General features: G+C 49.1%; 1 protein-coding gene across 2 annotated transcripts; it reads left to right on the top strand.

The window, feature by feature from the left end:
- The first annotated feature begins 3,811 nt into the window (after positions 1 to 3,811).
- PACSIN3 (protein kinase C and casein kinase substrate in neurons 3) lies at positions 3,812 to 11,227 on the top strand. Of its 2 annotated transcripts, XM_088520534.1 has the most exons (10): positions 3,812 to 3,923; positions 4,349 to 4,505; positions 5,282 to 5,517; positions 6,312 to 6,467; positions 7,007 to 7,182; positions 7,378 to 7,498; positions 7,975 to 8,111; positions 8,712 to 8,777; positions 9,265 to 9,425; positions 10,957 to 11,227. In XM_088520534.1, the coding sequence occupies exons 1-10, from the start codon at positions 3,870 to 3,872 to the stop codon at positions 11,070 to 11,072; spliced, it is 1,380 nt and encodes a 459-aa protein (XP_088376660.1). In that variant the 5' UTR covers positions 3,812 to 3,869; the 3' UTR covers positions 11,073 to 11,227. The 2 variants fall into 2 exon arrangements, with proteins under 2 accessions (XP_088376660.1, XP_010220590.2); XM_010222288.2 differs by lacking the exon at positions 8,712 to 8,777.
- The last annotated feature ends 7,987 nt before the right edge of the window (positions 11,228 to 19,214 follow it).

Below are 19,214 nucleotides of genomic sequence, written 5' to 3'. Positions count from 1 at the left end.
TTACCCTTCCTGGGCTCAGGGTGACAGCAGCAGCTGTTCCTCAGCCCCCGTGTGCAGTACGGAGCACCTTCTGTAAGGCTGCGTGCAGATCCAATTTGAGCTGCTGACTGACGTGGGCTAATGGAGTGTATGAGGTCCAGAAAAAGCCCAGCTGAAACGGTCCTCCTCATTCTTTGACCTTTTTGCTTCTACCAGGACAGATTTTTCTGGACTTCTATAAAGTCTGTACAACTGCTATGGTAATAAGTATTTTACTGGTTGCTACTTGGATCATGGAGTTCAACTTTCAAATTCTCCTACACTGCTACTTTGTTAATAGAGCCTTAAGCTGTAGGGTGCCTTGACACACAATGTTTTGAACACCAAAAACTCATGTGGGTGTAAAGGGAGACTGGAGAAGTTAATGGAAGAGAAATCCATCATGGGTTACTAAATTCATGGATGCCACATTCAGCTCAGGCAGCCCCTGTCAACAAATGGTTGGAGGCTTGGAGAACTTGCGGGGAGGCACCATGTGTGCCTGCTGTGTTATCAAAGCCAGGGAAGATGCTGCTTTTGGCCACTGTCTGCAAAGGTCACTGGGCAATAAGGCCCCGTGGGCTAATCCAGCATAGCTATTGCGTTTCACAGCCTGCAGAGCTTGATGATAAAGCCCATTATTTGGGTTTAACTCCTGAGGAAAGTAAGTAGGCTTGGTTCAGATTTAATGTGGAAACTGCAGAAAAAAAACAGATTTGAAGATTTGAGTTATATTTTTAATGATGGCTCTGCAAATGAATGGCCACACTCCAACAGTCTTTTGCATTTACCCCCAAACTCCAGTGCTATGTATTCAGCCTGAACTGGAAACTACAGCCAGAAGGCACAATTGGGATTTGTTGCTTCCTGATAAAGAAGTGTGTGGCCGCGTACAGAAGTGTGTGTGGCAGGGGGGAGGCAGCACAAAGTGCTGCAGCCCTCGTGGATTCTATCTAACTGATCTGCCTCTTCACGAGGACAGAGAAAGAAAAGTTCTGGCAGGCAGATCTGTCTATACTTTAAAGCATTTTTGGGGGGTAGGAGGTAAAGGGTTAATCTCAGCAATTTCAGGAATGTATAGTATGGGTTTTACTGGCTAACCACTGGTAAATTGTGAAGGTTTATGATGCACTGTAACTTTTTAACCAAGTGACCTGAATCTCTTAAGTGTCCAACTCTTTCCCCAGCAAAGGTCACTAGTCTGTCTGCAGTAACCCACTCCTCATTCCTTTCCTTGTCTCTTTCCTCACGTCTGCTCCAGAACTGTCTTAACTAACCAAAAATCCCCTTTCCTCCTGGGTTTTGCTGTTTCTGTTCTCTGAGCTGTATTAACTTTCAGCTGTCCTAACCCCATAGCCTGAGCCAGGTGGGTACAGTTGAATGAGCAGAAGGGCTTTTTTACACTTTTTGCATTTGAAATAAATCTCCAGAGAAATGGATATGAGGTAATCGGAGCTCTTTCCACCCTCACCCTCCCCTAGCCCCCACAAGCCTTTTTATTTTCTCGTCCTCTGGAAAGTTGGTGGCAATTACCAGTGACATAATGGTAAAATTAGGACTTCTGGCCAAGTATTTCTGACAATGTGATGGAAGTGGCTCACAGAGCTAAGGGCCAAAGCTGCAGAACCATGTGCCCCACCAGGCAGTGCTGTGTGCGCTGGTGTTAGAGGGACTCAGGCTTTGTTAGCAGAATGTATATTTTAAGCAGAATTACTTGTTTGCCTTGGATGTCAATCTCTGTCACTCTTAACAAGAAGAGACCAGCAGGAGTATGCCTGTGTTTCCTGCAAGTCAGCTAGGTCTCAAAGTGAGGGCAGCAGTACATGGAGGCAGTGGGGTCTGCTAGACCAGAGCGAGCTCAGCGAGGGGGGCCCAGGCCCCTTGCGCTGTGCCTGGGGAACATGCCGAATTTAGACCTTCCCAAAGGCAGTGAGCTGCTCCCCATGCTCAGCTGTTGTGACGCTACCTTTCCCGCACGGTGCCGTCATGCCGCCCCAGTGTTTCTATTTTAACTCTTGGTGGGGCTGGATCTTGTGACACAAGGATTTGGCATCTCTGCTACGTGCTGGAACGTGGCACCTCAGGCGGCACAGGGGCTGCAGCTGCTATATCAGAGGGTGCCCCTCCTAGGAGCTGGCAGATGGAACACCCTCATTTGTACCCTGGGACATGCCAGAATGGGCAGCATCGCTGTGAAGAAGTGCTTGTGTCTAACTGTGCCTGTCTGTGTCTCCCTCAGCCCATTTTGAGGTGCTTGAAGAGCTCAGGACATCGAGGAGCAGCAGGCAGCAGCAGCGGGCAGCTGCCAAGTGTGTTTTCTTTCAGCTTTCAGGTATGTAGTATCTGGGGATGTGAGTAAAGCTGCTTGCCTTGGAGGCACATAAGATAACTTTGCAGCCTTCTGATGGATGAAGGGTGGGAATGAGGATGGCTGCTGGAGTGGGTGGTGGTGTTCAGGTTTTGAGGTTCGTGTGCCTGTGTCACATCTCACTTAACTCACTTCTGTGGCTGTGGTATTCAGCACTTGGAGCCTCTGGAGAAGCCTGGAGAACAGCATTAATGTACTGCTCATACTCTGCATGGAGACTGGGCAAACAGAGCCAGTCTCTAGAAGAAATGGAGGAAGCTGCTGCACCCTGTGTTTGGGCACCCTGTGCTGTGGCTTACCCTGTGTTATGGCAGACATGCTGAGAAGGATTTGCAGGGGACGGGATATAGGGACTCTTAAATTTATCTTCATCCCTCTGCTGTGTGCTTTGGGGGCTGGCAGAATAAGCAGATACCTTTCTGGGGTGTGAGGGAAGCTTTTTATATCCAGGAATGTGCAAGAGGAGAAGTAGCGGTGGAGGACGTGTTTGCTGCGTTAACCTGGGCTTGCCTAGGATGGAGGGGCCTGTGTGTGATACTGAACTTCTTATTCCCTCTCTGCTTTCTGTGCAATCACAGGAGCATCCTTGAGCCTCTCCATAGAGAATTCCTAGTATTGCACCAAGTTGGGAACAAAATGGCAGCCCAAACTTATACAGGAGAACAGGCAGAAATACTGAGACAGCAGCAGGTGAGATGCACCTCTCCTTCCACCCTAGATCTCGAGCCTAAAGCCATGATAGCCTTGAGCGTAATGGAAGCAAGAGCTCTACAGAGATGTTCGTGGGGAGGCAGAGCTGCTGTGGAAGCGGTGGCTGAGCTGCAGGGCCCTCGGGCTGGGTGCCCTGCAGAGCTCCTTGGGGCTCCTCTTGGACCCCAGCTCAGCTGGTGGGCAGGTCAGAGGCTCTCCCTGTCCAGGACATGCCTGCTCATTGCTCAGCCTGTTTTCTCCGGTCAGTTGGTGTAATCCCTTAATCCTGACTCATGTTGGGAAATTGGAGTCATCTCTGACAGAAGACTTGTTTTTAAGTGTTTAAAGGCACATTTCAAGCATCTTTAGCTACTTCACTTTCTGTAGCTTTTACTAGTCTCTTGAGACCCTTGGTTAAGAAAGGAATCTCTGCAGAGGTATCTGCTGCTGAAAGGTGTTGGATTTGCCAACATCTCCAAGGTGTGTACAGCTGAGTTTTGGCAAGGTTGTCTTCTACAACACTCATTCCAAAAGTGCTTTAGGTACACCAAGGACACCATCCTCCTGCAGGGAGGAAGGAAGTTCTGTCCTAAGTACCTCTCCAGTATCCAGCCAATTAGCTAGGGATACAGCAATGCTAATACTTGCCTGCAGGATGGTAAGTTGGGCTCTTGCAGGTGTAAAACAACTGTTCTTTACAAAGGCTCATCAGTACTGTGTTAAAAATTGTTTTTCTCTCTTTTCAGTTTAACTGAAATCTGCAAAAATTCTCTGCTGCAAGAAAAGAGGGGCAATGTCATCAGAAGATGATGCTGGTGGGGAGGCTCCTGGGGGCAGTTTCTGGGAGGTAAGGAAGGATGATGAGGGTGTGAGGGAGGCAGGAATGTCATCTTTCCTCCCACTCACAGAATTAGGGGTGTGAGGTTTCAAGTTACAGGATGACAAGTTGCTCTGGAAGTGAAAGGCAGGGAGGAACTGTGGGGAGGTTCAATAACAAGTTGTATGTCACTGCATGGAGCAGGTTGCCCTTTCCTCCCCAAGTGCTGTCCTCCTTGTGCAGCTGATACTGAGCTGTGGGAGGTAACCAGGGCATTTCAGCTCCCTCCTGCTCTGCCTCAAGCAAGAGAGCACTGCAAGGAAGATCAGAGCCCAGCTGCTGGTTTCAGGAGGGCCTGAGCTCTGTCACTATGCAATGACTGACCTGCTGCTGCCTGCTCTGAAGGGATGTGAGAGTCGGTACAGCAGGAGTGACAAAACTGTATTGCATTTCAGGCTGGAAACTATAGGTGGACAGTGAAGCGTGTGGACGACGGACACCGGCTCTGCAATGACTTAATCTCCTGCTTCCAGGAGCGAGCCAAGATAGAGAAGAACTATGCCCAGCAGCTAACAGAGTGGTCCCGCAAATGGAGGAGCAATGTGGAGAAGGGTGAGGGATGCAGGCTGGGGTGGGAGCAGGCTGTGGGAGTTGCACTGTTCCTTGAGGACAGTGCTGCAGGGGGTGAGGCTGTTTCTTTGGGAGACAAGCTGCTCTTCAAGCAGGTGGCTTTCTTTTGCATTTCTTCTTTAATGAAGCTTTCCTGGCTGCTTTCTTCTGGCAGCCAGTCTTCGCATTTCCTTTGAGAGGCAGTGTTTGGTAACAAACACCTTTATTCATTTAGTCTGGTGAGTCCTTGGGCCAGTCCAAGTCCAGTGTTGAATCAAACTGCAGATATCCCCTTTTAAAGATGCTTGGCAGGTTCCCCTCTCTCCTTCAACCCAAGAATAACTACTTGTGCTGTGATTCAGTGGCACTGGATTCATAAATTGACAGTGTTTCCCAAAATAATGGTGGACAAAGGAACAAATGCCCTGAAGAGCCCACTAGTGTGTGAAGCAGAAGCTGCTGTCATGAGCAGATATTGCTGCCTAAGCTCAGGCCAGAGGTGTGCAGAATTTTCTACAGAAACTTTCTGTTGCTTGGCACTGCCAGGGCAGCTGAGGCTGCCTAAAAGCACTGCCTGTCTGTAACAGCACTGGCCAGCTGCAACAGCCAGTCTAGATGCTGCCTGTTGGGACTGTGTAGAGGATGCTCAATGCTGATTTGTGTGATAGTGGAGGTAAAGAAATAACTCCAAACTGACAAATATTTGTAGGAGGAAAAGAATTGGTGCTTTCCTGTGTGGGTAGGAGGTGTAATAGCCCACGTGATGGCTGTTCCCGCAGGTCCCCAGTATGGCACTCTGGAGAAGGCCTGGCATGCCTTCCTGACAGCTGCAGACAAGCTCAGTGACATTCACTTAGATGTCCGGAACCACCTGGCTGGGGAAGATTCAGAGAAAATCAAGGCCTGGCAGAAGGAGGCCTACCACAAGCAGATGATTGGGGGCTTCAAGGAGACTAAGGAGGCAGAGGATGGGTTCCGCAAGGCCCAGAAACCCTGGGTGAAAAAGCTGAAAGACGTAAGCAACATGTGAAGGGGAGGGATGGGGTGGTGGGGCTGCCCAGCTGGTTACCTAATTGTGAGTGCTCTTAAGCAAGCAGTGTGACAGGATGCCAGAGAGGGAGGGATGTCTGAAGGAGTTCCCTTGGGGAGGGGGAGGCTTTCTCCACCCCTTGGAGCACAGAATCACAGAAGGCTTAAGGCTGGAAGGGACCTCTAGAGATCATCTAGTCCAACCCCACTGCTCCAGCAGGGACACCTAGAGCACGTGGCACAGGGTGGCATCCAGGCAGGTTTTGAAGATCTCCAGAGAAGGAGACTCCACAGCCTCTCTGGGCAGCCTGTTCCAGGGCTCTGTCACCCTCACAGGAAAAGTCCTTCCTCATAAGGAGGTGGAACTTCCTGTGTTTCAACTTGCACCGATTACCCCTTGTCCTGTCCCCAGCCACCACAGTGAAGAGCCTGGCCTCATCCTCCCTACAGTCACCTCTCAGGTACTTGAACATGTTAATCGGGTCTCCTCTCAGTCGTCTTTTATCCAGACTAAACAGGCCCAGCTTGCTCAGTCTTTCCTCGTATGACAAATGCTCCAGTCCCTTAATCATCTTTGTGGCTCTCTGCTGGACACTCACTAGAAGCTCAATGAAATTTAACCAGCATGGCTGGTTAGATATCAAATTGGCCTTTCCTATTGCATTCTCCTGAAACAACTGCTGCTCATTGCAGCAAGGACATTAGATGTGCCCTCTCTGAGGGATGGAGTATCTCTAGGATCAAGATCATGGCTTTGACTCTGCATCGCTCCTGCCACAGGTGGAGACTTCTAAGAAAAACTATCATGCAGCCCGGAAGGAGGAGAAGACGGCCCATACACGGGAGAACCACGCCAAGGCAGACTCCTCTGTCTCCCAGGAGCAGCTGCGCAAGCTGCAGGAGCGCGTGGAGAAGTGCACGCAGGAGGCTGAGAAGGTGGGAGCGCTTTGTACAGGCACAGGCTGTGAGGGCACCTTTGGTAGGGGGGCAGAAAAGTGCTGCTTGTAGCATCAGCTCATGCTGAAAACTAAGTGTATGTAGGATCTTTCTGTTTGAGGCTTTAGCAAGCTAGAATGAGACTTCAGCAGGAAAGACTATCTTTGTTTTTTGGATGGAATGCCCCTTACCAGTAAATGAAGGGGAAAGTGAGGAATTTGGTGCAGGGGGTGGGAGCTGCAGAGCTGAATGCCAGCTGCTGAAAGTGGCTGGCTTGCCTGCCTACCTGAAAAGGTGTGGAAGAGTGAATTGTGGAAGGAAGGGTAAGGAGGGATGAGGAACTTGCAAGACCCCTAAGAGAGCAATGCGCTGGGGTACTAACTTTGGGGCAAAAATGTCTTTTGCTGCCTTCTATACTGTATTGGCTTAGGAGTGAAGGGAAAAACCTCTTCAATTCCAGGCTGGAATGGAGGGGAGGGCTACTGGTTTAACATCAAGGCTACCTATCTGAATCCTGCTTTCTTCCTGGATTGATCCAGTGCAAGGATCACTATGAGAAGATGCTGGAAGAGCTGAACCGCTACAACCCTCGCTACATGGAGGATATGGAGCAAGTGTTTGAGGGCTGCCAGGAAGCAGAACGCAAGAGACTGTGCTTCTTTAAGGAGATGTTCCTGAACCTGCACCAGCATCTGAACCTCTCTACCAGTGAAAGGTACCAGCCCAAGTGATCCTTCCTTGAAGGTGGCTTTGTCGTAGGGTTGACAGGTGCTTTTCAAGGTTCTCTATAACCTTTAATCATATGGGACTTTGGAGGCTGTGTAATTGTGCATGAAGTTAGGTTCTCCCTTTGCGCTTGGAGTTTGGGGAACAGCTTATTTATGGTGGTTCTGTCTGTTCCTGCTCATAGCTTCCATGCACTGTATCGAGATCTCTACCAAGTCATCATGGCTGCAGACAACCAGGAGGACCTGAAGTGGTGGCGCAACACACATGGACCAGGCATGGTGATGAACTGGCCTCAGTTTGAGGTGACTGGCTGATGATTCTAGAGTATTTAACTACCATCCTTACCACTCAGCTGCTTTATGGAAACTGATGGATTGCTAACCTTGTGTTTGTAAGAAATGTCTCTGCTCACTGGGTTTGGTGTGTTTGTGTCTTCTGAAACTTTCTTATGTTGAAAGCTCTCCTGGTGTGCAGAGGGATGGGTGTAAGCCATCTGCAAACTGCAGCTACTCCAGCCAGCTAGCTGCAAGGGCAGGGAACAGGAATCAGGGTTTAGGGCTTTAAAGCAACCTCTCATTCTAAACTTAGACCCTCTTGCTGCACTGGGATTTCATAGAAGTAAGCCTGCTGTGCTGCAAGGCTGTCTGTCTGGTTGATTGAGCAGCCACAGCTGAAGTATGTGGGTGTTCTTGCATTTTTCCTTCTTTCTGTTGGTCAGGGGAGAAAAAAAGCCTTATACGCTTGAATCTGTGTCTTGATCGTATTATTTTCCTAATAGGAATGGTCTCTTGAAACACAGCGGCCGATCACCAAGAAAGAGAAGAGTGGAAAAACGACTGACGATGTGACGCTGACCAGCATTTTGCCTACGCGGGATGGGGTTGTCTCCCAGACCCCTCTGCAGACGAGGCAAGGGTAAGGGCTAGAGTCTGGAGTATATTAGGATAAGAAGAATATAGGCCTTCCCAGTGTACAAATTAGGTAAGACTGGTAGGAGTGAACTTTACTTAACCTCTTCCATTTTCAGCCCTGCAGTCCTGTCTATGCCACCCCAAAAGACCTGGTAGATAAGGGGACAGGGTAGGTTTTTGCTAGTAGGTTCAGTCTCAGATGTTATGAAGGTCCCTCTAGTGATGAGATCTGGCCTGGTTCAGTCTAATGCTGTGTGAGGTTCTGGCAGGTGTTTCCTAATTCCTTTCTTCCACCTTAAGGAGGAGAGTTGTTAACTGGTAGCAGTGCCAGTTAACTATATAGTTTACTAAATACAGGCATTACTCTTCCCTGGAGTGAGGCTGAGTGCTATCTGTCAAGTTGGGATATAGCTGCTTCCCTTGCCAGGGAGAAAGCTGGAGAATAGTAGGGAGAGGCTCAAGTCTCAGGTCCTGCTGTGTCAGTTGCCTTCCTGCCTTAAAAGGTTGGCTCTGATGTAAGAAAACTGGGCAGGAAAGAATGGGGATGTAAAGATGTCAACATTCCAGCTTATTGGATTCAGGGACCCTATTTGCCAATCTACAGGTTTTCCTATCAAGAGGAGCAGAACAGCATCTGCTATGACACCCTGAGGGCATCAGCCCATGTGAAGTTAGTATGGAATACACCTCTTCAGGTTTTTGGGGAGTTCTAGGTGCCTGTCCTTTGCTCACTCTCTATCCTTGCTTCTGACTTAGAAAATGGCATTCCAGGCCCATCTGTTTGGGATGAGTTGTGACCTTTCCTATCTTATTCTTGCTTGGAGTGAGTCTTGGATGCACCTGAGCACTCCAATTAGAACTGGCCTGCTCTGAGTGAGATGATCTGCTGGGCTAGGATGATGTTGAGAAGTGCCTGTGTGTGCAGGTGTGAGAATGACTTGCCCTCCTATCCTTCAGGGCTCTAACTCTGATTCTTTCAAATCTAGTATGCCCTGGTATCTGCTCCCTGTCTGTGTTCCCTTGGCTGTTTGGCCTCTTGCACCTTGGCTTAGCAGTCTCTGGGGTTCAGGGTTGTGCATGATTCAGGAGATGGGGAGCGAGACAAGTCCACTTTTTCTAACCACCATCCTCTCCCCTTCCTCCTTCCATGTATACAGCGGAGGGAAGGAAGACATTTCGGAGTGGTCAGATGAGGACACTCCCAAGAAGTACTTGGATACCAATGGGCATGAGGAGGACTTAAAGGTACCAGGTGTACGGGTACGAGCGCTGTATGATTACACAGGACAGGAGGCTGATGAGCTGAGCTTTAAAGCAGGTACAGAAGCACTAATCTCTTACTAACCTCTTGCTGTCCCCACTTGGCCTGACTGAATGATTGAAACACTCCAAGATCTGGATATCCCCTTGAAAACTGAAATCTATTTTCCCTGGCTTGACTCATCCCCATTTAGTCTGAAGTGGATGATACTCCGGGGAAGCCCAATCTGTAAATCAAGACAGGGAGGCTCCATAAGAAGAGACTACCTAGCCACAGTGAAGGGGAATATGGTGAAACGTTTTGCCTCCCAGGCACTTGCTCTGCAATGTATCCTGAAACTTTACCACACGCTTCTCCCTGTGGCACAGGGGGGAAAATGACACACCTCTCTCCTCTAAAGCACAAAAAGGGTGGTCTGGTTTGTGATTCAAAGTAGCCAGAAGATGGTCATCTCAGAATGGCAGGAGGGAGGGAAGTTCAATTGACCAGCATGCACTATTGAAAGCAGAATTTGGCTGGAGAGGAGAAGAAAAAAAAAAAGCAAGCTTTGTTTTAACTTGTTTAAAACTGTTTTGAAAGTGGAGTGTCTTTCCTCACTTAAATTCAGCTTGCATGTGGCCACCTCTTAATCACCAAGAGGACACCTGGATCTTGAGTGTCTCTAACCTTGTTTTGTCTTATGTGGGGTTGCTGTGCCAGACATCTTAAATACACCTCTTCTAAAGTACTTCACGCCAGCATCTATGCTGCTGTGTTGCCATACTAGTCAACTTTCACTAACTTACTGCTCTAGAACACCCTACAATATTGTTACTCTGGAACTTGATTCCTTGCTCTTTTGCTACTCAGCAGCTCTAACGGCTAAATGGAGGCACGACTGATTAGTGTCAGCCATCCCCTCTGAATCTCCTCTGAGCAGCATGTACCACTAGGGCTTACGCTAGACAGCAAATGCCTTTCTCAGCTGCTAGCAGGGTGGATCTGCCCTACTGATGCAGTCTGAGCCCTGCTCTGGCAATAACTTTGGGAAGGGGACCTTCCTGCCCTTTCTTAAAGTAGATTTGGGGCGATTGAGAGCCTTTCCTGGACACTGTCTGAGAAATGAGCTGATTCCATGTCTTTCTGGCCAAGCCTGAGTTCATGGAATAGTTGTCTTGGATCCTAACAGGTAGAGCTTAGCGGCCTTTTACAAGCCCTTCTACTTGCTGCAGAAGAAATATGTAGAACTACTGAGAAAGAAATGTTAAAGAGCCTTCTGATCCCTCTAGTTTATAAAGACTTTCTTCTGTGGGGAGGAAAGCAAGGAGGGGGGAGGAATATCGGAAGCAAAGTTTTCTGTGGTGTGTGTGGGTTTTTTTTTTTTTCTTCACAACAGCAGTGAAGGTCTCAAAGTTCCCTTATTTAGTGAGTGTTACTGGGAATAGATACTGAAGAGGTCAGGAATTCTGGCTTTAATGAAACTGTACCACATGCTCCTGAGGGTGTTACAGGACAGAGTATATATGTTAAATTTTGTTCTTGAGTGCTTCTAACAAAGCAGGCCACACTTCCTTTTCTGAGGTTGCTTTCTAACAACTGTTTTTCTTAGGAGAAGAACTAATGAAGATCAGCGAGGAAGATGAGCAGGGCTGGTGCAAGGGCCGACTTCTTACGGGCCAGGTTGGACTCTATCCTGCTAACTATGTTGAGAAGGTTGGCTCATGATTTGCTGCCCTGTTGGTGTCTCATACCCATGTTGGCATCTCCTGGTGAAGTTGCTGCTGGCCAGTCCACTTCTGCAGTACATGCAGTGACTTCTGGACTCTGACTGAGGGCACGTATTCCATGTAACCTATGCTTCATTTTAAATGCCTAGACCTTTAGGGCTTTTCTAATAAACAAGGATGAGTAAAGACCGTTCTGCCTCTGAGGACCATAGGATTGTAGGGGTGTGAAAAGGAACACCCCCTTATGTGTCTTATGTGCTACATCCTTTCATTCACAACAAAAAAAAGGCAACTTCCTTGGCTTCAATGCATACTCACCTATGGGGGGCGTGTATCTGCCCTATCCCCAACCTTCCTCTTCAAGGAACCTTCCCTGTGCAGGGCAAGGGGCAATCTTTACTCTTGCAGCATTGCTTCTTTGCCCTGGGCCTCTGTGTACTGCCCCATCCAGGTAATTCATGGGGAAGATGCTATGGAATGAAGGAGTTGCCTGGTTTGGGGATAGAGGAAAGACTTCCCTCTTGGGTGAGAGGGTGAGGGCAAAGTCTTGCAGAGCAAGAGTTGACACAACCTTCCCTGAGCTAGATTAGACTAGGCCTTGACACACAGCAAAGGCCAATAGGGAGAGGCAGCCACCTCCTGTCCTGTTCTGCTTAGAATGCCCTGCCTGCAGTACTAGGCCTGGGGTTTTATGATGCTCCTAGGTACTTTGCTTGTTTGTGCCTTTAGGGGAAATGGAACTCACTGCACAGAGATGCCCTCTTCCTTTTCCCCTAGCTTTTTGACTTATTCACAATAAAAATGTACTTCAAATCTTGCTGGAGTGCTACACAGCAATGAAGAGTAACAGGGTATAAAAGGTGCTTGCTGGCTGTGCAGTCCTAGCTCTACAGTATCACCTCTCCTCCTCTGTCTTGAGCTGTACTTAGACCCAGTTGTTCTGAAGTGCCTTTCCTCAGGGAAGACCCTCAAAGCTTCTCTCTGGCCTTTTTTTTGGTCCTTGAAAGGCCCTGAGGGTGCTGAGTCAGGGTGGGACCCTGATCTTGGTGTTCTGAGTAATCAAAGATGGTCTGTCAAGAGACTCTGACTGACAAGCATGTTCATACAGGATGAGGAAAGGAGGATACAGGATGAAGGAATGAAATGGAAAATAAACTATATTGGTATAAAAACTTAATAAGTTAAAAAATAGGCTACTTACTATAGGTGGTTGAGACTGCTGTATTGAGATGTGCTGTGAGCCTGGAGTAGCTTTCCTTAGTGAAATTCTTATACAGGGTTAGCTTGTAGGAGGAGATGCATTCAGCCTCAGTAAACTCGGGCAAGGGCCCTGGTGCTAAGTGCCTCAAACCTGTTTGGGAAAGGGGTGATACAGAAGTGAGTCTGAATCCATGTAGGCAGATGCAAGCAGAATGACTGCAGCAGCAGCTAACAAAGCAAAACACATGTTTAACAGGTGGAGACTGACAAGGAGGGAAGGAGGGGCAGAGCTGAATGCTGTTAACTTTTAGGACATTAATATGTACCACAACCCTCCTGTTGCACACCTACCACACAGAGCAGGAGTTAACCTTTTACAGCACATTGGAGGCATTGAAATGCAGTCTTCCATGGAAAAGATTGAGACCAATGCTATTTAGCTGTTGTGTGTGAGTGCAGAAATGCATCAGCTACTGGAATGTCATGCTAAAAAGCATCCCTAACATTGCCCTCCAAATGTGAGGGGGTGAAAACAGCAAGAGCACAGCTCAAGTGGTAATGTTACTTCTCAAAGAAAGTGTTCACGAAAGGCAGGTAAGGTCAAGATCTAAGGGGCAATGAAATAGACAGAAATACTTTCAAATTTACCTATCATTCCAGGTTCAATAATTAAAGAAGCATCTAAGCTACAATTAAAGAGATGTCAGCATATAAGCACTTGGAGAATTATTTAAAGATCCAGTCTCTAGAACTGTACCCAGGCAAAGCTTGGGCACTGCTCTACAGTAACAGCATGCATTCCATCTGCTGACCCACGACTGGACGATTTGTTGCTGCTTTGTTCTAACACACACAAATTTGGAGACAGCCTGCCAGGCTCCTGAGATAACAGGGGGAAAAACAGGCAAGGATAAAATGACCTGAGATGTGTGTGGTAACGAATAGAGAAATGTACTTTGCCAGACTGGATATTTCAAATTTTAATAGTAGCCTTTGTATAGTCAACAACAAAAACTAGAGGGAGATATGAAGGGCAACAGGGAGGTTTGGCTTTGATTTGTCCTCTCAAAAGTGCTCAGTTCAGATTAGGCTATAATTGGGGCTCAATTTAGGTATGTAGCCAGGACCTGCTATGAGGACAGAAATGTCCAGCAGATGGGACCTTTGATTACACTGCAAACAACCTGAAAATCTAGAGGACAAAGTCTGAGCAGACTTGTTTGTCCTAGGAAAACATGACCACCAGATCATAATGGGCTGTGACATTTACACCTACTGCTGCTTATAGTAGCAAGTCCCCTAAATGTTTGCACACCAGAAATTCCTTTAAGGTGCCAACAACTGAAGTAATGGACAGGACACAACATACTAAGAATGCAAAAATGCTCAGCTGGACTGTACCTCATGAATTTTTGGCAAGATGAATAGTCCTGGCTCCCCAGAACCAAATGGATTAATAAAAGAGCCTGTGGGGTGAACCTGCTGTGAAGGTGGGGGGAAACACACCTACTGTACTAGAGAAACAGGTCTGCCTGGAGGCTTAGTTTTTCATGGAAACAAATGAAGTTTTGTTAACAGCAAAGGCTCTGGTTAAAACTTGTCATTCAGACCATGCTAAAAGTCTTGCTTTGTGTATGAATGCACGGAGACATAACACCCATGGACTAATTGCTGTTCCTGAATTCCAGGAGGCCGGCAAAGCCTCTTCTTTCCCCATTGCTTCTGTAAAAACATAAGTGTGTCTGTGCCTGATTGGAAAGAGTAAAAACATCTAGTCCTCTTCCATTTTTTAAGAAATAAAATTATTCCTTGCACAAAATTGTAAATCTGTGCTGGTAGATAATTATTTGCTTCTGACACCTTCCTGGAAGAGAGTTCCTAAAGTACTACCCAAAACGTGGATTTCCTGTTGCCCGTGTATTTTGCAGGAGAAGGAAGCAAAAGATCTTCGATGGCAGATCACACCCGCTTCCCCAAAGCAGAAGCTGAGCTTGCTCGACCAATTCCTTAACGTTTCTGCCCCATAGGCAGAATCTGCACCTTGGAGCCTGCTGAGCCCTCAGGCCAGCTGTGCTCTTATGCAGCTGAGATCTGTGGTTAGCATCTACCAGGGGGCCTATAACACAGCCTTGTGTGGAGCTGGGGGCCATGGGTGCTTCCCTTGATTTTCTATCCCACCTTCCCATCCCCTGCATCCTTGCTGTGGCTAGTTAGCTTGGCAAGAAGCACTGAGGCAGGTGCAATTTTTTGAAGCCCCCTTGGAGCTGTTGCAAGTTATCCTGGACTCTCTTTGGAGACCTAACCCAGAGCGATAGCTTGGGGCAGGCTCCCTTGACTGAAGTGCAGGCTGTGCCTGACCTGAAGCTGCCTCAGTTGCATTTCTAGAGTTGCTGGAGTATGTTTGTGGGCAGACTTCCTCTCTGCTTGTGAGGAAAGCTCGAAAATAGGCCTAAATGTTCCATGTGGAAAGGGGTGGGGGGGTGATCCTTCTTGGGTAGTGACATAAAGCCTGGCTGCAGGGCTGCTCCACAGTGCTGAACCCGAGCCAAAAGGCAGTCACAGAGTCCAGTGTGGCCGATGGAAGTGTGGTTGGAAAATACCTACTAGAGGATGGCAGGGCAGACTGTAAAGCAAACAGGAAAAAGAGAGCTGCATGACACAAAGAGGAGTTGTCTTCAGAGGGGCCTTTCACAAAGAGGGGAAAAAAAATGAAGCCTTGCAAGTGAGTGTTATACCACAGTGCCACCCATTTCCAGGCCAGAAAGCAGCTGGAAAACGTGGAATACAAGGAGTGAAAGTATTTACTAAGCTACCTAGATTCTTAGAAGAGTAAAATAAAACAAGATGAACGTGAGAGGATGCTTCTGCACAAGGTGAACAAATACTTGTTGAGGGGAGAGCAGAGAGTGTGTAGACGCTACAGCTAGAGGCAATTGTCTGGTTTCCATTGTAATGTCTTGGCTAAACAGCAAACTCCTTCAAACCAAATTTCAGGCCATAGCCCTTAGCTGCCCCACATTGCTGTTCCTGGCTGTGTCCTCCTGTTTTTTTCTCTAGCAAAGCTGCTTGCAGAGGTTCCTCAGTCTCTCGAAGCAGTTTGCAGCTGTATTCAAGAGCTTCTGTCTCCACTCACAGTGCAGTGGCTGGCACCACTTCAGCTTCGCAAGGCCACCCATGACACTTCCTCTTTGGTCTCAGCACCCTCATCAAGCCCAGCTATTTATAGATGCTGGAATTCTTCTCACAGGTCCTTTACTGCCTCCCTTTGCCTCCCTTACCCCTTCCCCACTCTCTATTGTTCCTGCTTTCAGCAGCAAGTTGGCACCAAAACAATCCCTGCCCCCAGGTGTGACCACACTGGCTCTTTCTCTCAACTTCTGCTCCAGGCTCCCTCACACAACTTCAGCCCAACCAGCTCCTAAAGATTGCTCCTATTCTCCTATCTCTGTGCATCTTACTGGTGGCCCTGAGCCCACAGGGGCTACCTGCAGCACCCAGGCACAGCTAACTATTCACTTCCCTCGCAAATCCCTCACCCCAGCCTGCTCAGCAGCACTGCCTGCACTGTCACAGGTGTGTGTGTCCAAGAGTTTCACTCCATCCATGGGTTTCTCAGCTTTCCTGGCTTAGCCTGTCCTTCCATTAGCAATGCTGCGCCGCTTTCCAGGATCACTGCCCTCCCTTGGAGCAGGCTCCCTTCTCCTCTGGGGCAGTGGCAGCAACCAGTCCCACACTATTGAGAAGCTGGACTTAGGAAACAGAATGAGGTGACCTGAAGCGAACATGAAATCACATCCACTGCAAAACTTGGGGGAGTCACATCTTACAGGAGGAGAGACCTGTGGGCTCAGACCCCAAAGCTGTGCCTGTGCTGAGGATTGGCCTTGAGAGAGTCACTGCTCAAGGAGTCAGGAAGCAACAGAAAATCCTACTGATCTGGTTTGAAAAAAGAGATGATGCCCTCACTACCATCTTCCCCTTCTTCACTTCCCCTTTCCTGCCACATAGGTCTCTTGATTTCTGGTTTATTTATTTCCAAATTTAAAATATGCTTCAGTAAAGAGAAGCTCAAAACCACAGAGAGCGCCAAATTGCTATAAACTCCCACGCGGCCTGTGTCAGGGCTGCAGCTGGCAGCTGAGCCAATTCTGACACCCAAGACCAAGATGAACTATAATTCTCCAAGGCAGCACCTTTTCTTCAGGGAGTTTGAACTCCTGCTTGACTCCAGAGCCTAAGAAGGAAATGAGCCCCTTTGCTAGCTGCTGGCTTGATCACTCAAACTGAGAGGACGATGTCCTCTGGACCTTTGGAGGGAGAGTTAGCCCTACTGCCATTTCCATTTCTACCTACCCTGCTAGCTCAGATGGCAGCTACGTCTGCTGGTGGATCAGCCTTGTTGGCCTCTGCTGCTGCTCGGCTCTCGAGGATCTAAGGGGGTTCCTCCTCCCTGAATGGCATCTGTGCGGAAGAAAACTGTAGGTTACTCCCAGTGCAGGAAATCCAGGATGAATAAACATATGATAACACATTGAATGGTGCCTCTTTGAGTGGATGAGAATCAGCCCCTCCAGTGGCAGCCAAAACAACTGGCCGATGCAAGAACAGAGCCCTGGCTGTACTGGCCCTCCTGCCCCTCTCCCTGAGCCCGAGCTGCCTCCTGCCCTTGCTCTGCTGTGCCAGCCCAGTGGGGCTGCCAGGGAGAGGGGGCAGCACTTTCCTCCAGCTCCCTCAGCCTCCTCGGGCACTGCCCCCTTGCCTGTTGGTGCTGAGACAGCTCCGTGCCCACCCACTGCCCGGTCTCTCCACCCGCTCCCCGGGCTGTGATGAGCACTGCTTCAAAGCCACCTCCTATCTCTCCTATCTATCCTACCAGGCTCCCAGTCAGGACACCTGTAACACCAGCCACCTCCAAGCTGACCATTACAGCGGGCTATAAGCCTGCCACCAGCTCATGTTGTGAGAGGAGGCGTCCCCAAAGCCTCCCGGGTCCCTCACACCTGCCAGGCCACGCAGATGTGACATTACTAGACCATGTCTGGAGATAAACATTTGATTACAAAACTGGAAAATGTATTGCAAAAGAAAAGCATAAGGACACATGTGTACACACTAATGCACACACAATCACCTAAGAATTAGCTTCTTTCTCAGCCGCTTTAGCAGCACAGCGAACAGAGTCCCACCAGCTCCTGAGCTCACGTCTTCCCCCGGCTCGTGCTAAAGCAGCCTGCAGGACTCTGTGGGCAGGGAAGGGCCCTGGGGCTCGTCCTGCTCTCTCTGGGCACCGGGGCTGCTGCACCAGCCCTGCCGCCTTCTCCAGCACCCCATGGCCTGGCACCCTGCGGGCTTCGCCTGGCAGCAGCAGCATCAGCAGAGAGAGCTGCAAGGGGCAGCGCTCCCTCCTTGCCCGCACCTTCCTGGCCCTGCCGCTGCCCCTGTGGCGTTTGCGGTGGTGCAGGCAGCAGGGGACGGGCTCCGTGCTGCTGCAGCCTCAGCAGGGTAGCGGGCAGGGAGTACTCTGTAAACCTTATCTAAATAGTCTGTGGCCACACACTGTACGAGCCCTTTATCTTTGACCTTGCAGGCAGTGCTGCCCCGAGGCTGCGTGTGCCATCACTGCCTTGGTGCTACGCTTTTTTTCCTAGGGTTGCAGCTCCCCAATACACAAAATCTGACACAGTGGCAGGCCTGTCCCCAACCTCCCCGCCATGTATTCACAAATCTAGTGAATGCACAACAGCTTGTTGGCCTGACCAAAAAAAAAAAAAAAAAAAAAAGCTAATGCAGTCTAAGGAAAACAGTTTTCTATATGACACCTGAAATCATAGGAAATTTGGAGTGTCTTCTTACACACTTTTGCCACGCAGGCAGCGAAAGGGGCCTGCCTGCTGAGAGTCCTTCCCTTGCTCCACTGAGGGGAAAAAGATGTCCTGGCTGATTCTCCTCCTCTCCATCTGTGGCCATTCCTGCTCCTCCCATGCCTGGAAACAGACAGGCTACCCCACGGTCATGAGCAGCCTTTCCCAAGGTTACTGAGGAAGCCCAGGGGATAACACAGGGGCTGGATGCTGCATGTAAAATGCCCCTTCTCTCCCCCTTGGCTCAGACACGCAAGTGCAGGGCAGGTTTTACCCCCACTACAGCCCTGCACTGCAGAGCCTCTCCAGCTCTTGCCTGACTGTTCCCCTCCCTTGCTTCCTGCACGGCCCTCAGGTTTCCTCTTTGCTGTTTGTCCTTCCAAGGTAACCTCATTCCCTCGGGCAACACAACTTCTTTACTGATATAACATCTCCACTCATACAACAGCCCTGCAGAACAAGCCTGCCCGCCTTCACCAGCTCTCCTTTGTGTCTTGGACAATACTGGGGCCTATCGCTTCCTGATGGAGGTGGGTAACAGCAAGGAGATTTATGTTTATGAGGCCAGGGCTGGGTCAGGATCTGCTGTCACAGCAACTGGGAGGAAGGAGGCAGATGTCAGATGTGATGTAGATTGACATGGAGGCCAGGGGCCAAAGCGCAGGCTACCAGCTTGGAGTTCAGCAACTCGGCAGCAAAGCACACGAGATGCAAAAGGAACAGATGCAGGAAATGGCAAGACTGTGTGCAATGACAGCACTCACTCGCAGGGAACAGTCAGCATCAGGGGGTCTTTCCTGTACTGACAAAGGCAACAAAAAGAGGCTATTTCTCATACCAGCAGCATGCTCTTCCTGCTGCTTTTATGGAAAACTGGTGGATAGGATCAGCTGCTTTGCCAGGACTTGGAGCAATCAGCACAGGCCGGAAGGCCTGCAAGGACCCAGCTGAGGTAGTGAGGCCAAAGCAACCCTGCTGCGGCAAGTGCTTCTGCCTAGGACACAGCAGGAAGCACGAGCCTGTGTCCCAGCTAGGGCAGGAGCCCGCACCAGCACCTCCTGGTGCCTCCCGGCACAGAC

The sequence above is a fragment of the Tinamus guttatus genome, unplaced genomic scaffold (genome assembly GCF_059628265.1).
Source record: "Tinamus guttatus ecotype Peru unplaced genomic scaffold, ASM5962826v1 Tinamus_guttatus_pri_ptg000089l, whole genome shotgun sequence".
Classification (NCBI taxonomy): domain Eukaryota; kingdom Metazoa; phylum Chordata; class Aves; order Tinamiformes; family Tinamidae; genus Tinamus; species Tinamus guttatus.
The sequence above is the reverse complement of the archived record's forward strand: the minus strand, read 5'-3'. Positions and strand labels throughout refer to the sequence as shown.